Raw genomic sequence first — 19,531 nt, forward strand, 5'->3', positions numbered from 1 at the left:
TATTCCATTTATATACTATTTGCTACATGTATTTACTCCCAAAACGCAACAGATTGGCTGCCTAATAACATATGGTTACTATTTTACTTATACTTGTAGTAGCCTTCTAATTATTAACATACTCGTTGTTTGCTTCTTTTGTTGATAGATGTTTGATGAATAGCCTACTATAGTAGTTGGAAGTGGAGGGGCAATTTTCGAAGGTGTTTTCAACTAATTCGGTTTTAAAGACAAAATAAAGGTATAGGCAGACAATGTGCATCTATGCAGGGGCAAGTGCTTTCTTAATAGCGTTGCATGCCGAGACAAAAAAGCAGTCACGTGTAGATGCATACATGAATTTGCATTCAATTGGTCTGCCACACCTACTCTCACTGTTTTACAGAAAACTTTACTTTGTTGTTAGTCTTTATCGAAAGCGGTTGTTCACTTTGTGTGAATGATGCTATTTTCCACGTCTTTTTTATTCCAACCCTGAGTTCTTTGGGGGAGAAACGAGAACGTGCACGTATTCTGAATTACTTACACCTTGCTTGACACAGTTCCTTCTACTCATCCTAATCATTCATTGGCGTTAGTGAAATGAGTTGAGCAGGGATGACTAGACAACGCTATGTCAAGCCTCGCTTGATCACTTATCTTGGATGTCTTAATGCTGCTTTTGTGAAACACTCCTCAGTATTTGTTGCTTAAGACTGTGCGGTCAACACAGTCCACACAGAAGTGCTTTCATATTCCACTGTCTCTATGCTGCAACAACAAGCTAAACGCAAGACACAACCACCCACAGATGTTTTTCACATCCCTATGGCTGATAATGCGCCGAGAAGAGAATCACCGTAATGGATTTCTGAGGAAGACATAAAAACCATCAGCTGCGTTGAGTTGCTATTCCTGTGATGCTGCCCATTCCCCTGGCTCAAAAAGGTGCCAAGTCATGGTCAGTCAAAAGATAAAGAATGATGGAAGTGTCTGGCCAAGTCCTAATCTGAGAGGACTGGACTGCTGGATTGATCATCTAAATCAGTGAGTGCGTTTACATGGACATTAATATTCCCATATAACCCGGTTAAGACAATATTCTAAATAAGGTCCATATTTGGAATATTAATGTCCATGTAAACGCACTCAGTGATTTTCGGACGGATTTGTACCCAGGAAAAAAACATTCTGACTAAGGTAGAAACTGATGGACCATCACTGAATAATACAAAAAAAAAACAGTGATTACCACATTGAAACTACATCATAAATGTATGGCCAGAGGCCACACTCAATGTCTTCATGGACCACTGGTTGAAAGCTCTTGTTCTACTGTAAAGTAAGAGTCCTCTCTGGTACTCACTGTTTCTGCAAATAGGGCGCACACAGGAGAGCTACAGGCCCAGGTTTTAAATAATGTTTAGCCATGTTTAACTATGGTGAGAGGCTGTGGCTAACCTATGTGGCTGACTGCCCCTCAAAGTTATTAACATGAATAAAAAAAATACACAGAGAATAGAAATATAGAAAACCTGTGGTCTTTTCAGTTATACCTTCAACAGGTCCCAACCACCACGTGGATGGTAGCAACTTACTGTACTTGCACTGCACTGCACTGGTATGAAACTCACTTTGATGTTCGGTTACAGCACTGCAGCCATAGAGTATTCAGTGAGGCTACTTTCTCAGTATCACTATGGTGAGAGGCTGTGGCTAACCTATGTGGCTGACTGCCCCTCAAAGTTATTAACATGAATAGAAAAATACACAGAGAATAGAAAAATAGAAAACCTGTGGTCTTTTCAGTTATACCTTCAACAGGTCCCAACCACCACGTGGATGGTAGCAACTTACTGTACTTGCACTGCACTGCACTGGAATGAAACTCACTTTGATGTTCGGTTACAGCACTGCAGCCATAGAGTATTCAGTGAGGCTAATTTCTCAGTACACTGTTTAAGCATGTGTAGTAGTAACCTAAGGTAGCTTCCCTAATTGCCCTGCAGAAGAGGAGTGTGCGCAGACAGACAGAGAGGCACTCACCGCTGAGATGTCCGCCTCCACTGGGAGCAGGTTGAGGAAGGCGAAGAGCTGCACGGTGAAGATGGTGTAGATCTGGGTGGCGGACAACATCAGCATCCCCAAGGAGAGCAGCATTTTTCATTCCCGCTCACAGGTAAAGCTGTGCTTGTATGCGCAACACACACACACACACACACACACACACACACACACACACACACACACACACACACACACACACACACACACACACAGAGACACACAGAGACACACAGAGACACACAGACAGACACACACGAACATTAGCAATGATTTGAGTGTGTACAGAACTGATCCTTTGGGATGAGTGAAATCACTCAGTGAAAAAACAAAACAACTAAACAGCTATTTACGCTCAAGTGACCTCTGTCTTGTATTCTGAAGGTCTGAAATCAGATAAATAATCAATCAATTAAAAACAACCACCATTTCATAACAGGTTTATGCCAAACCTGGACTTAAAGAAAAATCCATGATTCTAGTAAAATGTTATCTGATCTAACTCAACAGCCAATCAAATTATACCCCTCCCTTCTGTGCTCCTGCAGCTAAGAGTTGATTGGCCAGTACTGTATACGGCTCGTTTTGAGCCACTGTGTTTTTGCACCCATTTGCAGAGCAAGTATGACTATGACAAAATAGCACTTAAATAGCACTTAACAGAGAACTAGTTTCCCATTTGCTAAACTTGACAAAAACTGTGGAGCTACTTTGATAGAATGGGACGTATATTGCATCAAGAGCAATACTCAACAAAAATAGTTTATCTTGTAACTTTGTTTACAAACTATGTCCACTGCCCATCAAAGCAAAATTACTGATTTGTTCCATCAGAGGGTAGCCTACTCAATGCATGCAACCAGTGCTGTCAAACTGAAGAGCTGCACCATATGAGGCGGTCCAAACGGACAAGGACACAGGAAACATATCAATACATTTCTATTTGCCAAAAAGCACATGATCATCCCTCACACAGAGGACAGAGAAAATGGGGTCTTCATACTCCCCAGCTGTCTGAATGTTGGTTCAATCACACATGCAATAATGTCTGCCTCTATGGTCCACTCCACGCAATCAAGACTTTATGATTCAGAGGAGTAAACAGCCTGAACTGAATCACATGATGTCAAAGCCTGCTGAGCGGATTATGAGAAAAAAAAAGGACTTTCCCACTGCTGTTCCGGCCTATAAAAGCAGATTGACTAATATACTTTAACCTTAGTGAAATCAAGGCAGAGTTAAGAAGGCTATTTGAGATTTAACAACGAACAATACAAAAAGAAAAATAACACACTGGAATTCAGAGTATGGAACATAGAACAGCTCTAAGGAATAAAGTAGATTAAATACGAAAAAAGACTTTATTATGTTTAACGATGTATTGTAATGGAGTACTGATCAACTTGGCCATACATTCAGGCTATAACAATCACATTTTCCAGTGACCAACTTTACCATTATTACCAGGCATTGATAATTGCCAAATGTGGGGCAGTCCACTCACAGGCCATGTCGACACATCTCTGATAAAATGGGGTGGCATCTTAAACCTAGCTTGTTGTAAAACTTTTACATAACGAGGCCAGTCTACATAAAAATCACAGCAGCATCCTCAGCAAGGCAGCAGTATCTGCTGCTAGTCCATTACACCTGACGCGCACCACAGAGCATCAGCACCAGCACCAGCACCAGCACAGCACGGCGCTTCTAGACTACAGGTGCTTCTCAATAAAGCGAACACACGGTCCAAAGTACCATCCATCCATAATTTTAAGTCGCTATCTACGACGCTGCTTTTCATTTCCATACTGATTACTCATACCCTTTGACATTACTTTGTCAGTCTTAAAAAAAAACCTATTAGGTCACCGCGTGCAATGCGTAACGTTATAGTGAACTGCACGCCAACTACCGCTCAGTCCTGTGACATTTCTTATATGAAGCAACACCCACATGATCGGCAAACGGTTGAATTACACTGCATGAAGTAATATATTTCTGTAAATATTCCCACTTAGAAACACAGTCTGACTATCACTACGGGTAAAACAGCAATAATGAAAACAAACCTTGGCTTTCAACTTCCATAAGATGCTTTCTCATAACTCAATGCAGTTTTAAGGCAGGCTGTCAGAAACAGCGGTGCAAATAATACATTTTCAAAATCACTACAATCATTCATAACCTGACCGTTTGATAATTTGACAAGCAGTTGACAAGTTCTCAGACTTCATGATATGCATAATCTGCGTACTTCGAAGCACAGTTTATATGCGCTAAGTTACTTAAAATGTGTAATGCCTTGATAGTAACGTTGCTAACAGTTAACGTTAGCCAAATAGCTAACTTGACAACGTTATCTGGTTTCTAGCTAGGTTGACACCGTGTTTCTATGTGTGGTTGTGTTTATCGCATTCTACAAGGTTATAATGCATAACGTTTAGAGCCTTCAGTAATGAAAACCCACTTGTGTCAGTCCTCAGGTAGCAACATATATCGTTAGGAACTAGGCCAAATCGCAAGTTTATAATGATGAAAACATGCAATGGGGGGGCCTTGGGTATGCTAGCTACTAAGCTATGCAGCTCGATGTTAAAGGTATTCACTAACAAGGAATCTTACCTTTACATTAGATAGTGGTGATATCTTGGTGACAAAGTAAAGTACTGTTATAGTCATTACATTCACTTGCAATGTACACAATCCAAACAATTCGTCAGCTACGCTTGCATTCCGTTAGCTGGGCAGGTCAGCAAATCAGAATGTCAACAATAATCCCACAGCTCCTTCATGTGAGTGAGTGAAGAACTTCCGGCCACTGTACACACCTTCTTTGAAGCTTGGTACCATGTGATTGGGTAGAATTGAATTCAGTCACTTCTATCGAGGACCATTTCCTGAAAGTACATTTTGGAAGCGCAACTACGCGGCACAGCCTGCTGTGGTCGTCTATGGTTGTGGTCCACAGTTGCGAGAGGGAAACAGTTTCAACAACCATATTGAAGGATCTCTAAACAAGAGTAGCTCACATTTTACAAAGTTACTAAGGAGCTATCTTGTTCTGTAATGACAGCTCGTTATGACATAGGGAACAAGATGTACGAAATTTAGATTTCAAATACTGTGTTTTGGCGCCATCTGATGCCAGGTTAATGCAGTAGCCTACCCTACCAGCTGATACAGTATTGTGACAGATGTGTGAACAAGATGAAAAAGAGAGGTAGATTTTCTCGTCACATCAGCAGCTGCTTCTCCCGAAACCAGAAAGTATAGGTAAATTGAAAATAGGCTACAACGGGTGTAAAATAATACTACAGCTCCTTATGTCATATACTCTTTCATCTGAGTTAGACCCTTTCAAGGCATGCACCCTGCTTGCATCCTTTTTTTTTTTTTTTTTTTTAATTGTTGTTTAACTCTTTGCTACGTTTGGACTATTTACCTAACAGACTTTACAACGTTGGTATGAGAATCAATGTTCTTCCACTTCACAGGGAACACGTGGTCTACTCTAACGGTTTTCATAAAAATAAATAAATACATAAATAAAAACTTCAAGTTAGGGTGCATAAAATTAAATCTATAACCTACTTTGAAAAATGGCAAAATGAAAATGCACATATATATTCCCTTACATGTTGGGAAAAAACTAAATATTAGTTCTAAGAACAGTTAGGCTGAACCAAGTAGACTCTCAAGGAAAACCCTTGGGTATAAATGTAGGTCTACTTTGTTTTGCATGCAGCTAACTAACATTGGAGAAGATTTTGTGCAGAACACATTACACTTTAGCCCAAAGGGCCAAACAGATATACTCCAGGTTTGTGTGTGTGTGTGTGTGTGTGTGTGTGTGTGTGTGTGTGTGTGTGTGTGTGTGTGTGTGTGTGTGTGTGTGTGTGTGTCTTGGGTCGTTCCCAGTAACAGATCCACAAATTCAGAAGCATTACAAAAGGTCAGATGTAAATTAGCCATGGCCTCTATAAAAGTTTACTATGTTTGTAGTAAACGTCTCAAGACAATAAGTTGACGTCTTTTAGGTGTTCTAAATGAGATGTCTTTGGAATTCCTACTGCTCCAACACATTCTTTACTGAGTCGACAATTTAACACTTCAGTGAGGGGAAAAATGTAGCTGTGCATAAGACACTAAGGGAAGATATCTGACGTAACATTTCATGAATCTGTCATATTTTTGACCAGGTCCGCTGAACTCTGTTCTGTTTCTTTGATGTCGGCAAATGGTTGTTGCCAGCCTTTGCAGCTGTATGATAACAGTGATTTACTATCAAGTCAAGAAGTGTTGAGCCCTCCTGTTCATGCTTTTGTGTTACTTCAGCCACCTTGCAGTGTAGGCTACAAAAACCCCAGAGAAAACCCAATTTTCAGATCATTACTGTGGGTAGTCTGGGTTGCCATAGAAGCTAAACACACTGAACAAGTTGTCCTAAAATAGACTCAGAGGCCCCTCCTTCCATGAAATATCTTTGAAAATTAACTCTTAACACTACATACATTCAGGGAGTTGTTTTATTTTGACGCATGACATTTTAAAGCTGCCGTAATTTTTCCATGACTCCAAATGCAAACTTTCATCAGAGAGATGAGGTGAGATTCGGTTGCAGAGCCCAGACTATGGGACTCGACTGTTAAGCAGTTGATTTGTGTTTTGTGATTATTGAGGCTGCTATTCGTGTTTGAGTTGACTATTCAGGCTGCTATTTGTAAGGTCAAAGCCGTGTTCCATCTCACTTGTTGGAAAGAGTTTAATCAAGCAATACAATGACATGGCCACAACAATTATGCAAAGCCGCCCTGTAAACATATGAATGCTTTAAGACACAGAGAGCCTTTGTTTGTAATTTATTTGGAACATTTTATTCAATATAATTTATGACTGAATTCAGGTGGTTATTATCTTATTACAAATAAAATGAAACATGCCTTGACTGATGTTTACTGAGTCTTATTTCTATATTGGGAAAAGGAATGAGACCTTGTTTAATTTCCTGAGATATCTCAGTACAAGATGAAGCTTAATAGCTTTATTATATATAGGTCTATATATATATATATATATAGGCTATATATATATATTTATGTATCTATTTTTATTTTTGGGGGGGTAGGTGGAGGCATGGTCACACTCTTGCTGATTCCACATGTTAATCTCTTTTTAATGAGAAAAGGCATTCGTTTGTTTATACCCTCTCTGGCATAATACAGGATGGGCAGTTCTCATAGTCCTATCTCTTCCAGATAATCCAACGTGTAGGGGTGTTAAATTCTGATCAGTCAGCATTAGTACTCTCTCTCTCTCTCTCGGTCTCTCTCTCTCTCCCTCTCTCTTGGTCTCTCTCTCTCTCTCTCGGTCTCTCTCTCTCCCTCTCTCTCTCTCTCTCTCTCTTGGTCTCTCTCTCTCCCTCTCTTTCTCTCTCTCTCTCAACTCGTCCTTAAACCCACACACAAAGTCTCTCTCCTCATTTTCTCACTCACCCTTTCTACCTCCTTCTACCCACACACACAGTCTCCATCTAACTCTATTCTATTGATCACCTGAGCAAAGCACATGCACGCACACACATACATACACAAACAAACTCACACACACACACACACACACACACACACACACACACACTTCATTCGGATCCTACCATAACCCCATGGAGGGCTTCTCCGGAGGCTGGAAGCCCTCTCCTCGCTGGAGCTCAGGGCAGGAGAACAGAGGGAGGGGTCGCCTCTGTCCTGCCATGTCCATCTTCATCTCTTTTGAAGGATCCTGTGAGCGCTTTCACATCCCTCACGAAGAGACTGTCAGCATCATAAAACAGATGATCAAGGTAATATTTACATTATCTGTTTTGCATACTGTTCTTGTTTATTTCAATAAATACTTATTTCATTTTCTTGAAATGGTTCTTGTTATTATATCTTTAATATACTGCCATTGACAAGGGCTTTGACCTTACTCTGACCCATAGTTTGAATTATGGGGGATTTTGGGGGGTCTGACTGCCGGACATGGACCCCCCAAAAAGAGATAAAAAAAAAACAACAGTCTGGGGGATTGCACTGTTCAATATATTCTTATGCAATGTCAATTACATTTCTGTCCTTCCCAAACTGTTTTAAAATGGTGTGTTTAGTGGCCAGAATCTAACACACTTACAGTAATTCACTTTAATTCACTAAAATGCCTATAGCTACTCATTCTTAACATTCATGCTTACCTGAGCGTGTGTTCATGCATTCTACTTAGTTACTACTCTTGTGGTGTTTTCTCCACAAGTGTATTACATTGTTGACATTTGAGTTGAAAAGAAAAAACAAATCTCTGTACAAATCTCCTTTACACAGAACTATTTCTGCATGCCACACCTGGACAGCCAGCAGTGGCGCTACATCCTGGAGCTGAGTTACAGTGGTGCTGTCCTCCAGGACAGCTGGTGTCTGGCTGATGTGGGCATCTCCTCGGGCAGCACACTTCACTGTGAGCTTAAGGTGGACTCACTATAGATAATATATAACATATATAATATAGGACTTTAATATAATAATAATAATAATAATAATAATAATAATAATAATAATAATATATAATATATAATATAGGACTTTACTTTGTTCATAATTTGGTGATTCCTCATGGACTTATATATGTCTCGTCTATGTCTGCCGTAGTGTAATAATTTGATATTTCGGTCATTTAAAGGAAATTTGTCTGCATTTTAACTCATACTTCCCAATTAATTATCTAATCGCACACTAAAAGGTCTCCAGAAAGTTTTCAAATCCCCTCCCTTCTACATAGTCTGCACCTTTTCTGAGCGTACTTGCATCTGCCTTTTTTGTAGCCCACCCCAGGAGACACAGCGGGTCGACATGTGTGTCTCAGGCAGAGCCACACTGATGCTCTTTGTGCTTTTATGGCCCCCAGTGAGGATTTCATTGCACTGTCTGTCTGCAAGCAGACATAGGTTGTCTGGGGCTGGGACTGGAATGTGTCTCATGAATAGCTGTGCGCTTACATTTGTGGGTCCTAACAGTGAATGGCATTGACTGTAACATGAACTTCTTACTGACAGCAAATGTTTGCCAGTCAATATATCACTGCTCAATTTGATGCACTTGACTGACTGCATAAGGACGTTTTGTTAAACATCCACAGTCTGGATTCACAATACGCAGTGTTCAATTAATCCAGTTTTATTCTAGATTATTAAGAAATGTTTGATGGTCTTTTTCCAGTGATTAATAAATGTATAGAATATCTTCCTTTTTCCAATCTTTTCCCCACCTCTGCGGATACTGTAGGCCTATGTACAATATTCTATGTAATGATTTTGCAACCTGTAATACTTGGACTGGTCAGATGGTGGCAAACAAGTCAAACAGTTTGGTGGCTGTGAGACAAAAAGGAGCTAACGTTGTCTTGTGCCCTTTCTCAAACCACAGGAAGAGACCAAGGCCATTGTGCACGTGTTTAACTTCGTGACCAGGGAGACACTGTCTCTCGTGGGCACAGAGATTCACCTGAGCTCCCCCGTGTCCAGACTGAGGTCTCTGGTGTCTGTGCGGTGCGGTCTGCCGGTCAGTGCCTTCAGACTGACCACTAAAACTGGCACAAAGCTGTACGACTGTAACACGCTAGAAGATTATGTCACTGAAGTGGGTAAGGACGTATGTCACAGACATAACTTCAACTGGTAAAAAAAAATTTGAACATACAGTGGGGAGCATATGTATTTGAACCCATGCTAAAGTTGACTAAAAAGAGGAATATAAAATCATCAGTTGACAATTGATCTTAATGCCTTATTTAAAAAAATGAGTAAAAAGCAAACAGATCATTTTCTTTGTGATTGATGAATGTATCGTAAATAAATAATTGTTCTTCCTTAAATACAGAGGGCATAAGTATTTAGATAGATAGATAGATAGATACTTTATTGATCCCCAAGGGGAAATTCAAGGTCCCAGCAGCTTAAGACACCACACACAACATACAGTACAATGTAAACAATGTAAACAGGAAAATTAAAAAGCAAATCAACAATCAACATGACTAAAGGAGCAGTAGAATACTATAGATAAGGTATGCATGAATGTACTGAGGATTGGTACTGTGATCCAGTCTGAGGTGTGTGTCAAGTTGGTAGTGCAAATAAGTCCAACAGTGCAACAGTGCAAGATTAAATTCTAGTGACCAGTAATAAATATGTACAGTACAAAATGTAAGCATAGTAATAATAATAACAGTACTAATATAAATATATGGACAATTTGACCCCTATGTTAAATTCTCATGGGAGCAGGAGGATTTTGTTTTTTATGTTTTTATTCTTAAAGGCCAGCTATTTCATGGATCCATATTATGCATCCTGATAAAGTTCCCTTGGATTTTGGAATTAAAATAACCTCACATCATCACATACCCTTCACCATAGCTAGAGATTGGCATGGTGATTTTTCCAGTTAGCCTATTAGCCTGTTTGATTTGCATTGAGCTCAATGAGCATCAAACAGGCTAATAGGTTAACTGGAAAAAACACCATGCCAATCTAGCTATGGTGAAGGGTACGTGATTCAATTCCAAAGATTTGATATTCCTCTTTTTAGTTAACTTTAGCATGGGTTCAAATCCATATGCTCCCCACTGTTTGATTTCATGCAATGCCATTTCCCTATACATTTCCATTTTTCTGTTAGGCTTTGTTTAAAGTACAATATGTCTACATGTAAGTTTACATACTGTGAAATGATGCCATTCTGAATGCATGTTTCTTGCCATTCTTGTATAATACATCATGGGTCAGACCCGCACAGAGATTTGAACCCGGCCTCTTGAGTGAAAGTCAGAGAACTATCCACTGTGCCACCCTCAGATAAGAGTGAATGAACCAAAATGCAGAGGAATCAGATACAGGGTTCTCAAGTAAAAAAACAAGCAAAAACAAAACAAAACAAAAAAACAGATGGCAGTGCGCACAGTTCATTCAAGCAGCCAGCCAATAATTCAAAGTCAAAAACCTCAGAGAGAGGAAAAAAGGTAATAAAACTCTTCCCAAGAAGTAGCTCAAACAAAGATTTACTTACGACACGGGTGGCACAGGAGAACTCAGCAAAGGCACTAACAAATTACAGAAACATCTTCTGATGCACAACCTTGGACACATCATCAGTGTTGTATCTAGGAGTCACTGGGTGTTTCGGGTCTTGCAATAGTCACCTTCGTCCTGGTGACCCGACTGAGGCTGATTAGACCCCGGCCTGTGTCCAAATGGCGCTCTACTGCCCCTACTGCTCACCCCTCTTCTTCGGTTGGCACCTGTTATGCCCAGTGTGCCGTAGGCCTTGCTTGAGTGTGCAAATCCCTATAGCCCACCTCTACTGGCATACACCTGGTCCTCCATCTGCTCCTCCTCCACCAGTTCTTGGTATTTCTCCCTCTTTCTCTCTTGAGCCTCCTCCATCCTCTCCTCCCAAGGCACTGTCAGCTCCAACAAGATCAGTTGTCTTGTGACCTCGGAGACCAAGATGATGTCAGGTCTCAATTTGGACTGGGTGATATAACTGCAACCACAAAGTCCCTGGGGCCTGACAGTATGAATCTTGCTGTTTCTATTTTGATTCAGTTATATTTCCTGGACCTAAATGTGTCACCAAATTAAAAGCTGAATCATCTGTATAGAAATCTAAGGAAATCAAAGGAATGTTGACAAACATAAACATGAATCATGTCTTTATTAGAACTTTAAGGTGGTTGGTTATGATTGGTCTAGCAAAAACTACATGGTGCCCTGAATGGAGCTATCCTAGCTGTGTGTACTTACTATGTGCTACTGAGGGTATTGTAGGCGATCTGAGTGTGTCTGGCTTTGTGTCTGTGTTCTTAAGGGTCTACTCTACACCTAAAAGCTTGGGATGGCTGGGGAGAGTTTCTCAAAGCTTGCTTTCGAGGACACAAACAAACAGTGCAGCGGTACCTTTCAGAGGAAACACCAGTGCTCAGGTGTGTGGAGTGCAACAGGATGTCTAGCAAAAGAAAAACACAGACATATGAGTCAGTCATCATGTTTATAATATTAAGTTAGACTGACTTTTCTGATGTCAGTGTCAGTGTCAGATGCCAAACCAGGTTGATTATTTAAGCAATGCCCCAAAAGTTTGAGTGGCATGTCATTCAATTATGCCAATACAAACATAGCAGTCATAGATACGATGCATTGCTGTACAGTCTAGAAAAGATTAGAGGTCGAGATAGGGAAATTCTATCATATGACATTGACTGATACTCTCTCGCCTCGCCTTTTTGTCAGGTTTCAACAGCGGGTGGCGCTGTACATCGCTGCCTCACAGGGCCATCTGGAGCTGGCCAGCTGGCTGATCGGGAGAGGGGAGCACGCGGAGCAAGCGGTGGGCGTCCACCCCTACAGAGAGTGGTGTCATGAGACTGACCACCTGGAAACCACCAAGAGCCCGGTTCACGTTGCAGCGGAGACTGGCCAGCTCCACATCCTCAAGCTTTTCGTCAGGAGCAGTGTCCTAACTCTGAGCTGTCGGGACCCCCTGGGCCGAGATCCAATCCAGATAGCCCTAAAGAATAGGCACAAGAAGTGTGTAGCTCACCTCGTAACCAAGCTGTGGTCAGTGGTGTCTTTTCCTGACTTTGTTATACCTATGAAGATCTACATTCTCATTAAAAGTTGGATATGGAGGGTACAAAGAAGAGTTACTAATGAAGGTGTAGGTCATGGATGCACATATAGAACCAGGGTGGGGGACACAGTTCTAGTGGATGGCTTCACCCTCCCGAAGTTGTCCTTTAATGTCAGCAGGGATAACTCCACAAGGTTGTGGGCCCCAGCGACATCCTGTGTGCGTCCAGCTCTCACAACAGACAACAGCCCTTCCTGTCCATCTCATCCTCCCACCAGCTCGACGTCCCAGAATGCACCAGCGCGGCTGCCACAGCTGCATCCTCCTACCGCGAGCCGCAGAGGAGAAAAGAAGCGCATCAGGAGGAAGGGAGCCGCAAGAAAAGGGTCAAAGGAAATCCCAGATCCTGCAAATAGCAATCAGAGCGGGAACACGTGGAAGAGCAGGGTCCCACTGCCCCCTGTTTCCAGAGACGTCACCCCTCGGCCCCTGTTCGTCTACACTTCCCCCGACTCGGCGCAGCTTCTCTCTGCACCACTGGAGTCCTTCTCTCAGCACTGTGGGCGCACTACAAGGGAAAATGCTATTTATTGTTTAGCCCTTGCTAGGTGAGTCTACGAATAGCAAGACCACTCACTTTTATTTATTGTGGATCAGCCCCCCAAACCTTCCACACGCATCCTGTCCACTAAAGTGTACATTAATATGCATTACTGCATTCTAATACTGTAAGCACAATTTAACACCAAAACCTGTAATTAAAAAATGTAAACCATATAAGAAACACAGTTATACTGTATGACATATGATGTGATGTATGATATATTTTTATTTTGTCTGTCTGCTCTACCTTTTGTTGTACTGCAGTGAATTTACAGAAAAGCCGTGGCTTCAGCAGTTGAGGGTGGCTCGCAGCCTGGCCAGGAGAAGCATGCACAAAGTCTTGTAGCAGCAACATCAGACATGCAGAGTGATCCATACACTTACACACACACCATACACATGCAGAGTGCTCCATACAGTACACTGAGGCCTCCTGATGGCACAATGGACCATGATGATGACTCATCGAGCTGATTTTGATGCTGCGTAAGCTGAAGAAATGGCATGCCAAGCCATTGTAGAGGATTTACAGGTGTACGCACACTTGTATTGGTCTAATATGATCAATGTATTTTCCAATTTTGACAGTGTTATTATATTCTATTCAAAAACTGTGTGGTTTTGGTTGCCCAATGCGATTAATGTGTCAATGTAATATAACTCTTTGAATTTACAAGTGCAAACATTTGCATGATGTAGAACAATTAAATTGATAGCCTAAGAAACATGCTTTATTTCGATTAAGGTGATTATTTCCATGGCGACTTGAAATGCCTTTGTTTTTAAGTCTTTCATTATGCTGACATTGGGGGTAAACAATGTGAAGCTACTAATCTGTAATAAATGTTGTTTACAGTACCTGTTCTGTGCGAATGAAAAATATGAGTTTCTGAGGTCTGCACAGGGCTACATACAACAGTGAGCCTGCCTTAAATCAATAAGTAGCCTACAGTTCATTTCATTGTAGGCAACTGACCTTCATAACTGGTATCTGTTCGGTAATCTGGGGCCTCCAGACACCAGAGGTCAGGAATGTTGTTATGCCCTAGGGCGTTATCACTATGTAGACACAGGCAAATGGAAAGTATGACTAATATTACAACATTGAAACACTTAGTGACAATGAACGCCTCTAATGATGAATGCCAGAGACAGGAATTTTCTCATAACTACTGCATCATGTGAAGGTGAGATTACAGTGGGCACTGTATACATTTTGACACTAGATGGCACTAGAGAGATTAAACTGAAACAGGAACCATTTTCCTGCGGGTCCAAGGTTTCCATCGGAGCGCTTTAGGAAGTAAACGTTTGATCATGTGACGCTTGCAGCTAGCAAGAAGTTAGTGTCCACCTTTATAATTTGTTACTTCAATTAACTTAAATTTACGTTTATGCACCTCTATTTTCAGTTATCAGTTATCGATCGATAATGTTGCTGGTATTATCTGAAGAACATAAAGAGCATTTAGGATTTCTACAGGAGGTAGACTCATCAGGTAAGCTAATGAATGATTTCTGTTTGTAGCTAGCTAATTTACTTGCAATGGTTATTTGCATTTCTAGTCTTGACAATATACAGCATCGTATTACGTTATACGATTTTTTCAGACGTAGGGCCTTTAATGTTCGAGGTGGATGTCAACTATCTCCACGTCGCCAGCGCTACATTGTAATTCAGAATGTCCTCGAATGACACTTTTGTCTCATGATGTTTTCAGTTGTTGGTGAATTTGGACGAATAGCTGTCGAGTTCCTCAGAAAAGGATCAAATCCTAAAATATACGAGGGCGCAGCAAGTAAGGAACCTGTTTGCACATGCCATTACTAACCAACTTTTTAGAATTGTATGCAAATTGCCTTTATAGAATGTTATGATGGATTGCAAATATAATGTGTAACCACATGACATGCATCTGAAGTGTTCTCATTTCTCTGTTATAGGGAAACTGAATGTGTCTGCTGAAACAGTTCAACATGGTGTGGAGGGATTGGTGTACCTTCTAACTGAAAGCTCTAAACTGAAGGTAAAACTATACAGAAGTACTGCCAAAAAAACCCCATTAGAGTAGGTCAATAAACCTTTATTGATATTATGTGATATGATCATAATGATATCCAGCATTGTAGAATCAAATTTATAAAGATGAATTATAAGTGTCTAATTTGTAGCTACAATATAACTGCTCTGTAGATTTCAGAGTTGGATTTCCAGGATTCTGTGTTGGTGCTCGGCTTTTCTGAGGAACTAAACGAGCTTCTACTACAACTGTATCTGGACAACAGGAAGGAAATCCGGCATATTTTGAGTCAACTTGCTCCAGCTCTGCCCCACTACCACAATCTGGAATGGCGCCTTGATGTGCAGGTACTACAGAGTTTGTTTTTCCTGCAATGGGAATAGATAGTAATGAGAAAAAAACATAAAGGGAAAAAACACGAGAGAAAATGCATTCAGGGATAGGAACGCTTTACTTTTCATTTGTGCTGTTTACACGAGACCTGTGAACAGAAGACCAGCACCTTTTTGAAAATTGTTCACTGTGCTACAGTTGGACGATGATATGTCATATGCTACTAATGGTTAATGAATGTTATTTGTATGTCTTTATATGCGTTTTGGTGTGTGGCTGTATGGATCTGTGTTGTTGCTTACTCTCTCCCTCTGTTTGTGTGCCCCAGCTGGCTAGTCGAACACTGCGACAGCAGGTGAAGCCCACGGTCACTCTGAAGCTGCACCTGGACAACAGCGGCTCACAGAGTGCCCGTGTGCTTCAGACAGACCCAGCCACACTGCTGCACCTCATCGCCGAGCTGGAGCGAGCGCTTGCCGAGGCAAAGACCAACCACTGCCGCCGCATCATGCGTAACATCAAATAGACTGCACCATTTCTGGAGAGTGCTCCTGCCTGGTCTGGTCACAAGGGGGCGATGATGATCCTCGGTCGATCCCATGTCTGGACAGGGGAGGCAGGGAAGATTGGCAGCTTTCAAGAGGCACTTGCATTAACACCACTGAACTACACTACATTGTAGAACAGTTTTTTAAAGAGATTCTTTTCTATTTTGTTGTCCTTGAAATGTTTTGTACACATTCCGCTGATCATCTTTGTAGAAGATGCCATGTGCTCAAATAATACTTTAGAAGTTAAAAAGTGGTCTTATGTTTGTAAGGGCATTAGTCTAATATTGTGCACAGCTTCATTTGGTGAGCCTTCTCCATTGCCTCCATTATTGCTTGTATTCTGGAAATTAAGTGCTTGGCTTCTGTGTAATCATTCACACGATGTTGTGTTGCAGATGTCCTTTCTGTTTTTATGCCTTACAGGAATATTGAGTCATACAGTACGTTTATTATGTCATTCATTTACTAATATAGCTGACTCCTGTCTTTAGGGATCTGATTTCCAAGCGCAGTTTTCTTCAGGACCAGATTAGCAGGAAGTGCGTGGGCGGCTTGCGGAGGAGTTAAGATATTGCACTGTGTGATAACTCGAGTCTGTGTGATGTCAGCCGGTCATAGGTAAGAGGCTGATCAACATAATGCTGTTCCTTGCGCCTGTTCACATGGTGCTTGTCTGAATACAAGGCATATGGTATGACAAATTTTGCTAGAGAAATGGACAGATCATGGATTTTACTTCATTGAATGATACCCTTCATGAATAAAGATAAAATGCCTGAGTGTATTTGTGCTGTGTTTTTTGTACAGCTCTGGGCCATAAATTAATGTCACATGCCATCTCTTGGCTTTGCTTCTGTGTGTGGTGGTGTAATTAATTTGTATTTTTCACTGATGTCCAAAAGTCATTGAGTGTTCAAGAGTGTTCAATCACCCTCCAACCTGAGAAACAAAAGTGTTCTTTTTTTGTCTGGCTAATAATTAAACCTCACTGCCCTGACTGGCCCTCTGCCATGAGTAAAAACGCTGACTTATCTTTGGCCATTCAGTTTCGTCTTCATCGCTTCACACTTTTATCGCAAAACCACTTTCGCTCCTCTCAAGAACTGAAAGCAAAGGCACCTGCAAGGTGACAGATACGTGCAGCTCTGCCATGTTTGACTGAAGTAAAAAAAAAAGAATTTTAAAAAAATAACAGAGGACCTGTTTGCCTAAGATGCTTTGTTACAAACTGGAGGGAACCTGTCGCTTGTGGTTTTCAACAAGTTAGGCCTGATCCTCTGAAAGAGCCTATCGCTGAGCAGAGCTTCACTGTCTAGAGAGTGTTGTTCTAACCTAAATAATCAGATGGATGAAATTAAAGAATGAAAAACGAAATAGGCTGCTTTTGCATTGTATCCATCTGGGTCTTCATAGATCATACACTTGTCTGGTTTTGTGTTTCCATTTCCCAGAGTTCTGCTAAGGCTCCAGGAGAGCCATAGGATCAGGCAGGACAGGGGCGGAGGGGAGTTGCCCTTTGGGTTACAAGGGTGAGAAACAGGTGGGTGTCTTATGGTGGTTAGGGTGAACGAGTGGTGGGGTGCTAAAGTTCACGACGGGCATCAACACCACTCATGCTTGAGTCAACTGTTCCAAGGAACAGATGCACTTATTCTGTGGACATAGACAGAGGCACAAGGAAAGTCCCTACAGGCATCCATAACATTGTGATCTTGCACTATACTTTGGCATAACGCAACTTAAAGCTGAGGTGCAAAGAAAAAATAATAATTACGACTCACAGCAAAATATCTAATAGTGTTAATGATAAATTAAGTGTTGTATGAGTGTTTCACTAATGTTCTTACTTGTCCTGGAGCAGAAGTCACACATCCATTAGAAGTCCTTAAAGGGCATTTTATCAACCATTATGCCTCTGATGAGGTGTCATAAAACTGAAACAAAAGGCAGCCAGTGGGGAGACTCTGTGTGTGGGTGTGGGACTGTGTGGGTGGTGGGTGTGAGCGGGTGTGTAGCCTAATGTGCATGTGTGTGGGGGTGCTGGCTGGAGGAGGACGGCCTGAGTGAGAAATGAGGGCCAGAGACCTCACACAGATTCCAGATCTGTAAGTCCAGCCTACTTTTGCATTGTGGGCCAAAGAATAGAGTATGTAATGGCATGGGGAATGATAGAGTTGCACGCGCTGCTCCTTAGCATTTGACATCAGCAAGGACAGCTGTGTCTTTGATGTGGCCTGCAATCACATGAATAGCTCAGATTAATTTGGTCTGTAGACTTGAATGGATTTCTGTGTTCTGGTGAGGCAATAGGCCCTGGGTCCATGTATGATAAATGGAAGACTACACATTTATGTTTATTTTCACTGTTTTATTTTCAAAGAAGGCCATGAATTTGTCATGAATAAAATAATGAAGACGTGAAGAATCTATCATAGCTCAGTTAGAGAGAAATTAGATAACCCTATTGTTAGGCCTCTTCTGATATGAAACCTTGGGCAAAAGTTTAATAAAGTTAAATAATAATAATAAAAAATGCTCATCAATATTGTGTGACATGATTTTGTCTCATTATAGCAAGTTGGTAGGTGGTCTTGTTTTCATTAGTGTGTCTACATTAGACTAATTTGAAACAATTTGTGGTGACTGATATTGGAAACGATGAGGTGATAAATTAAGGCTGTTCAAGTTGTAATAAACGCACGTCTGCGAAATATGTTTGAATTTGGATAACATTACGTTTTGATGTTTTGCAGCTGCTCTCTTACGTACAAAAATTACTATAAACACGGTCATGGGCGCGGTCTGTGATTCATATGCCTATATATGGTCAAATTAATAAGGCTACATCATTACGCGCAAGGGAATTATCATGGGTTAATCTCTGAGTTACTAATGAGTTATTGTTACTTTTCACACGTTCTAGGTGTCAAGCATTCAATCATGCAATAAATGGCCTAATCAAATCGGTGTGAATAAATGTACCCACGCTGTGAAGTGTATATCTGTTTGCGGCCTAAGATATAAACCCTTGCCACTTCTTCATGACGATTTAAAGTTTTTTTTAGTGGCTAACTAAAATGTGCAGACTGCCTAATAGTCTATGTAGATCTATCTGTTTAAATCTCAGTGAAAAAATCTGGACTGCCCTTAATACCGCCCAGAATATAAACTACGGCATTTCAAAAGTTCTATTTAGGCCAGATGTTTCTTACATTAGTTACTATTTCCAACTTTGAACGCATACAGGTATTACAGTGATTCGCGTTTCTTCTGTTGTCTATGTTTTCTTGGGGTGTAGGTTTGTTTTGTGGTCGTGAAATTG

The 19,531-nt window shown here is 41.1% G+C and overlaps 3 protein-coding genes across 4 annotated transcripts in view; 2 read left to right on the forward strand and 1 right to left on the reverse strand.

Moving 5' to 3' along the window:
- The window catches only part of rnf13 (ring finger protein 13), a 43,323-nt gene extending 38,484 nt beyond the window's left edge, over positions 1 to 4,839 (reverse strand). The window contains exons 1-2 of one of the 2 annotated variants that reach the window (XM_062555761.1): positions 4,666 to 4,839; positions 2,026 to 2,164 (exon numbers count right to left, since the gene is read on the reverse strand). In XM_062555761.1, coding sequence (XP_062411745.1) covers positions 2,026 to 2,139 — 114 coding nt within the window. In that variant the 5' untranslated portion in view covers positions 2,140 to 2,164; positions 4,666 to 4,839. Of the gene's footprint in view, positions 1 to 2,025; positions 2,170 to 4,665 lie in introns of both variants that reach the window. The other variant, XM_062555762.1, reaches the window with a different exon arrangement.
- A 2,953-nt stretch (positions 4,840 to 7,792) lies between these two features.
- LOC134101630 (protein ANKUB1-like) lies at positions 7,793 to 13,650 on the forward strand. Its single transcript, XM_062555336.1, has 6 exons — positions 7,793 to 7,882; positions 8,400 to 8,543; positions 9,498 to 9,714; positions 11,940 to 12,054; positions 12,362 to 13,309; positions 13,569 to 13,650. Exons 1-6 carry the CDS (start codon positions 7,793 to 7,795, stop codon positions 13,648 to 13,650), a joined length of 1,596 nt encoding a protein of 531 aa, XP_062411320.1.
- Positions 13,651 to 14,595: 945 nt separating this feature from the next.
- commd2 (COMM domain containing 2) lies at positions 14,596 to 16,989 on the forward strand. Its single transcript, XM_062556883.1, has 5 exons — positions 14,596 to 14,803; positions 15,026 to 15,103; positions 15,249 to 15,331; positions 15,499 to 15,672; positions 15,987 to 16,989. Exons 1-5 carry the CDS (start codon positions 14,737 to 14,739, stop codon positions 16,182 to 16,184), a joined length of 600 nt encoding a protein of 199 aa, XP_062412867.1. The 5' UTR covers positions 14,596 to 14,736; the 3' UTR covers positions 16,185 to 16,989.
- The last annotated feature ends 2,542 nt before the right edge of the window (positions 16,990 to 19,531 follow it).

The sequence above is a fragment of the Sardina pilchardus genome, chromosome 15 (assembly GCF_963854185.1).
Source record: "Sardina pilchardus chromosome 15, fSarPil1.1, whole genome shotgun sequence".
NCBI lineage: Eukaryota > Metazoa > Chordata > Actinopteri > Clupeiformes > Clupeidae > Sardina > Sardina pilchardus.

Bases quoted from the DNA above. Each gene is read 5' to 3' on its own strand.
- LOC134101630 (XM_062555336.1), top strand. From the start codon at position 7,793: ATGTCCATCTTCATCTCTTTTGAAGGATCCTGTGAGCGCTTTCACATC. The intron at 9,715-11,939 runs GTAAGGACGTAT...TGTGTTCTTAAG, and splicing joins AGATTATGTCACTGAAGTGG to GGTCTACTCTACACCTAAAA. The intron at 12,055-12,361 runs GTGTGTGGAGTG...CCTTTTTGTCAG, and splicing joins GAGGAAACACCAGTGCTCAG to GTTTCAACAGCGGGTGGCGC.
- commd2 (XM_062556883.1), top strand. From the start codon at position 14,737: ATGTTGCTGGTATTATCTGAAGAACATAAAGAGCATTTAGGATTTCTA. The intron at 14,804-15,025 runs GTAAGCTAATGA...TGATGTTTTCAG, and splicing joins ACAGGAGGTAGACTCATCAG to TTGTTGGTGAATTTGGACGA. The intron at 15,104-15,248 runs GTAAGGAACCTG...TCTCTGTTATAG, and splicing joins AATATACGAGGGCGCAGCAA to GGAAACTGAATGTGTCTGCT.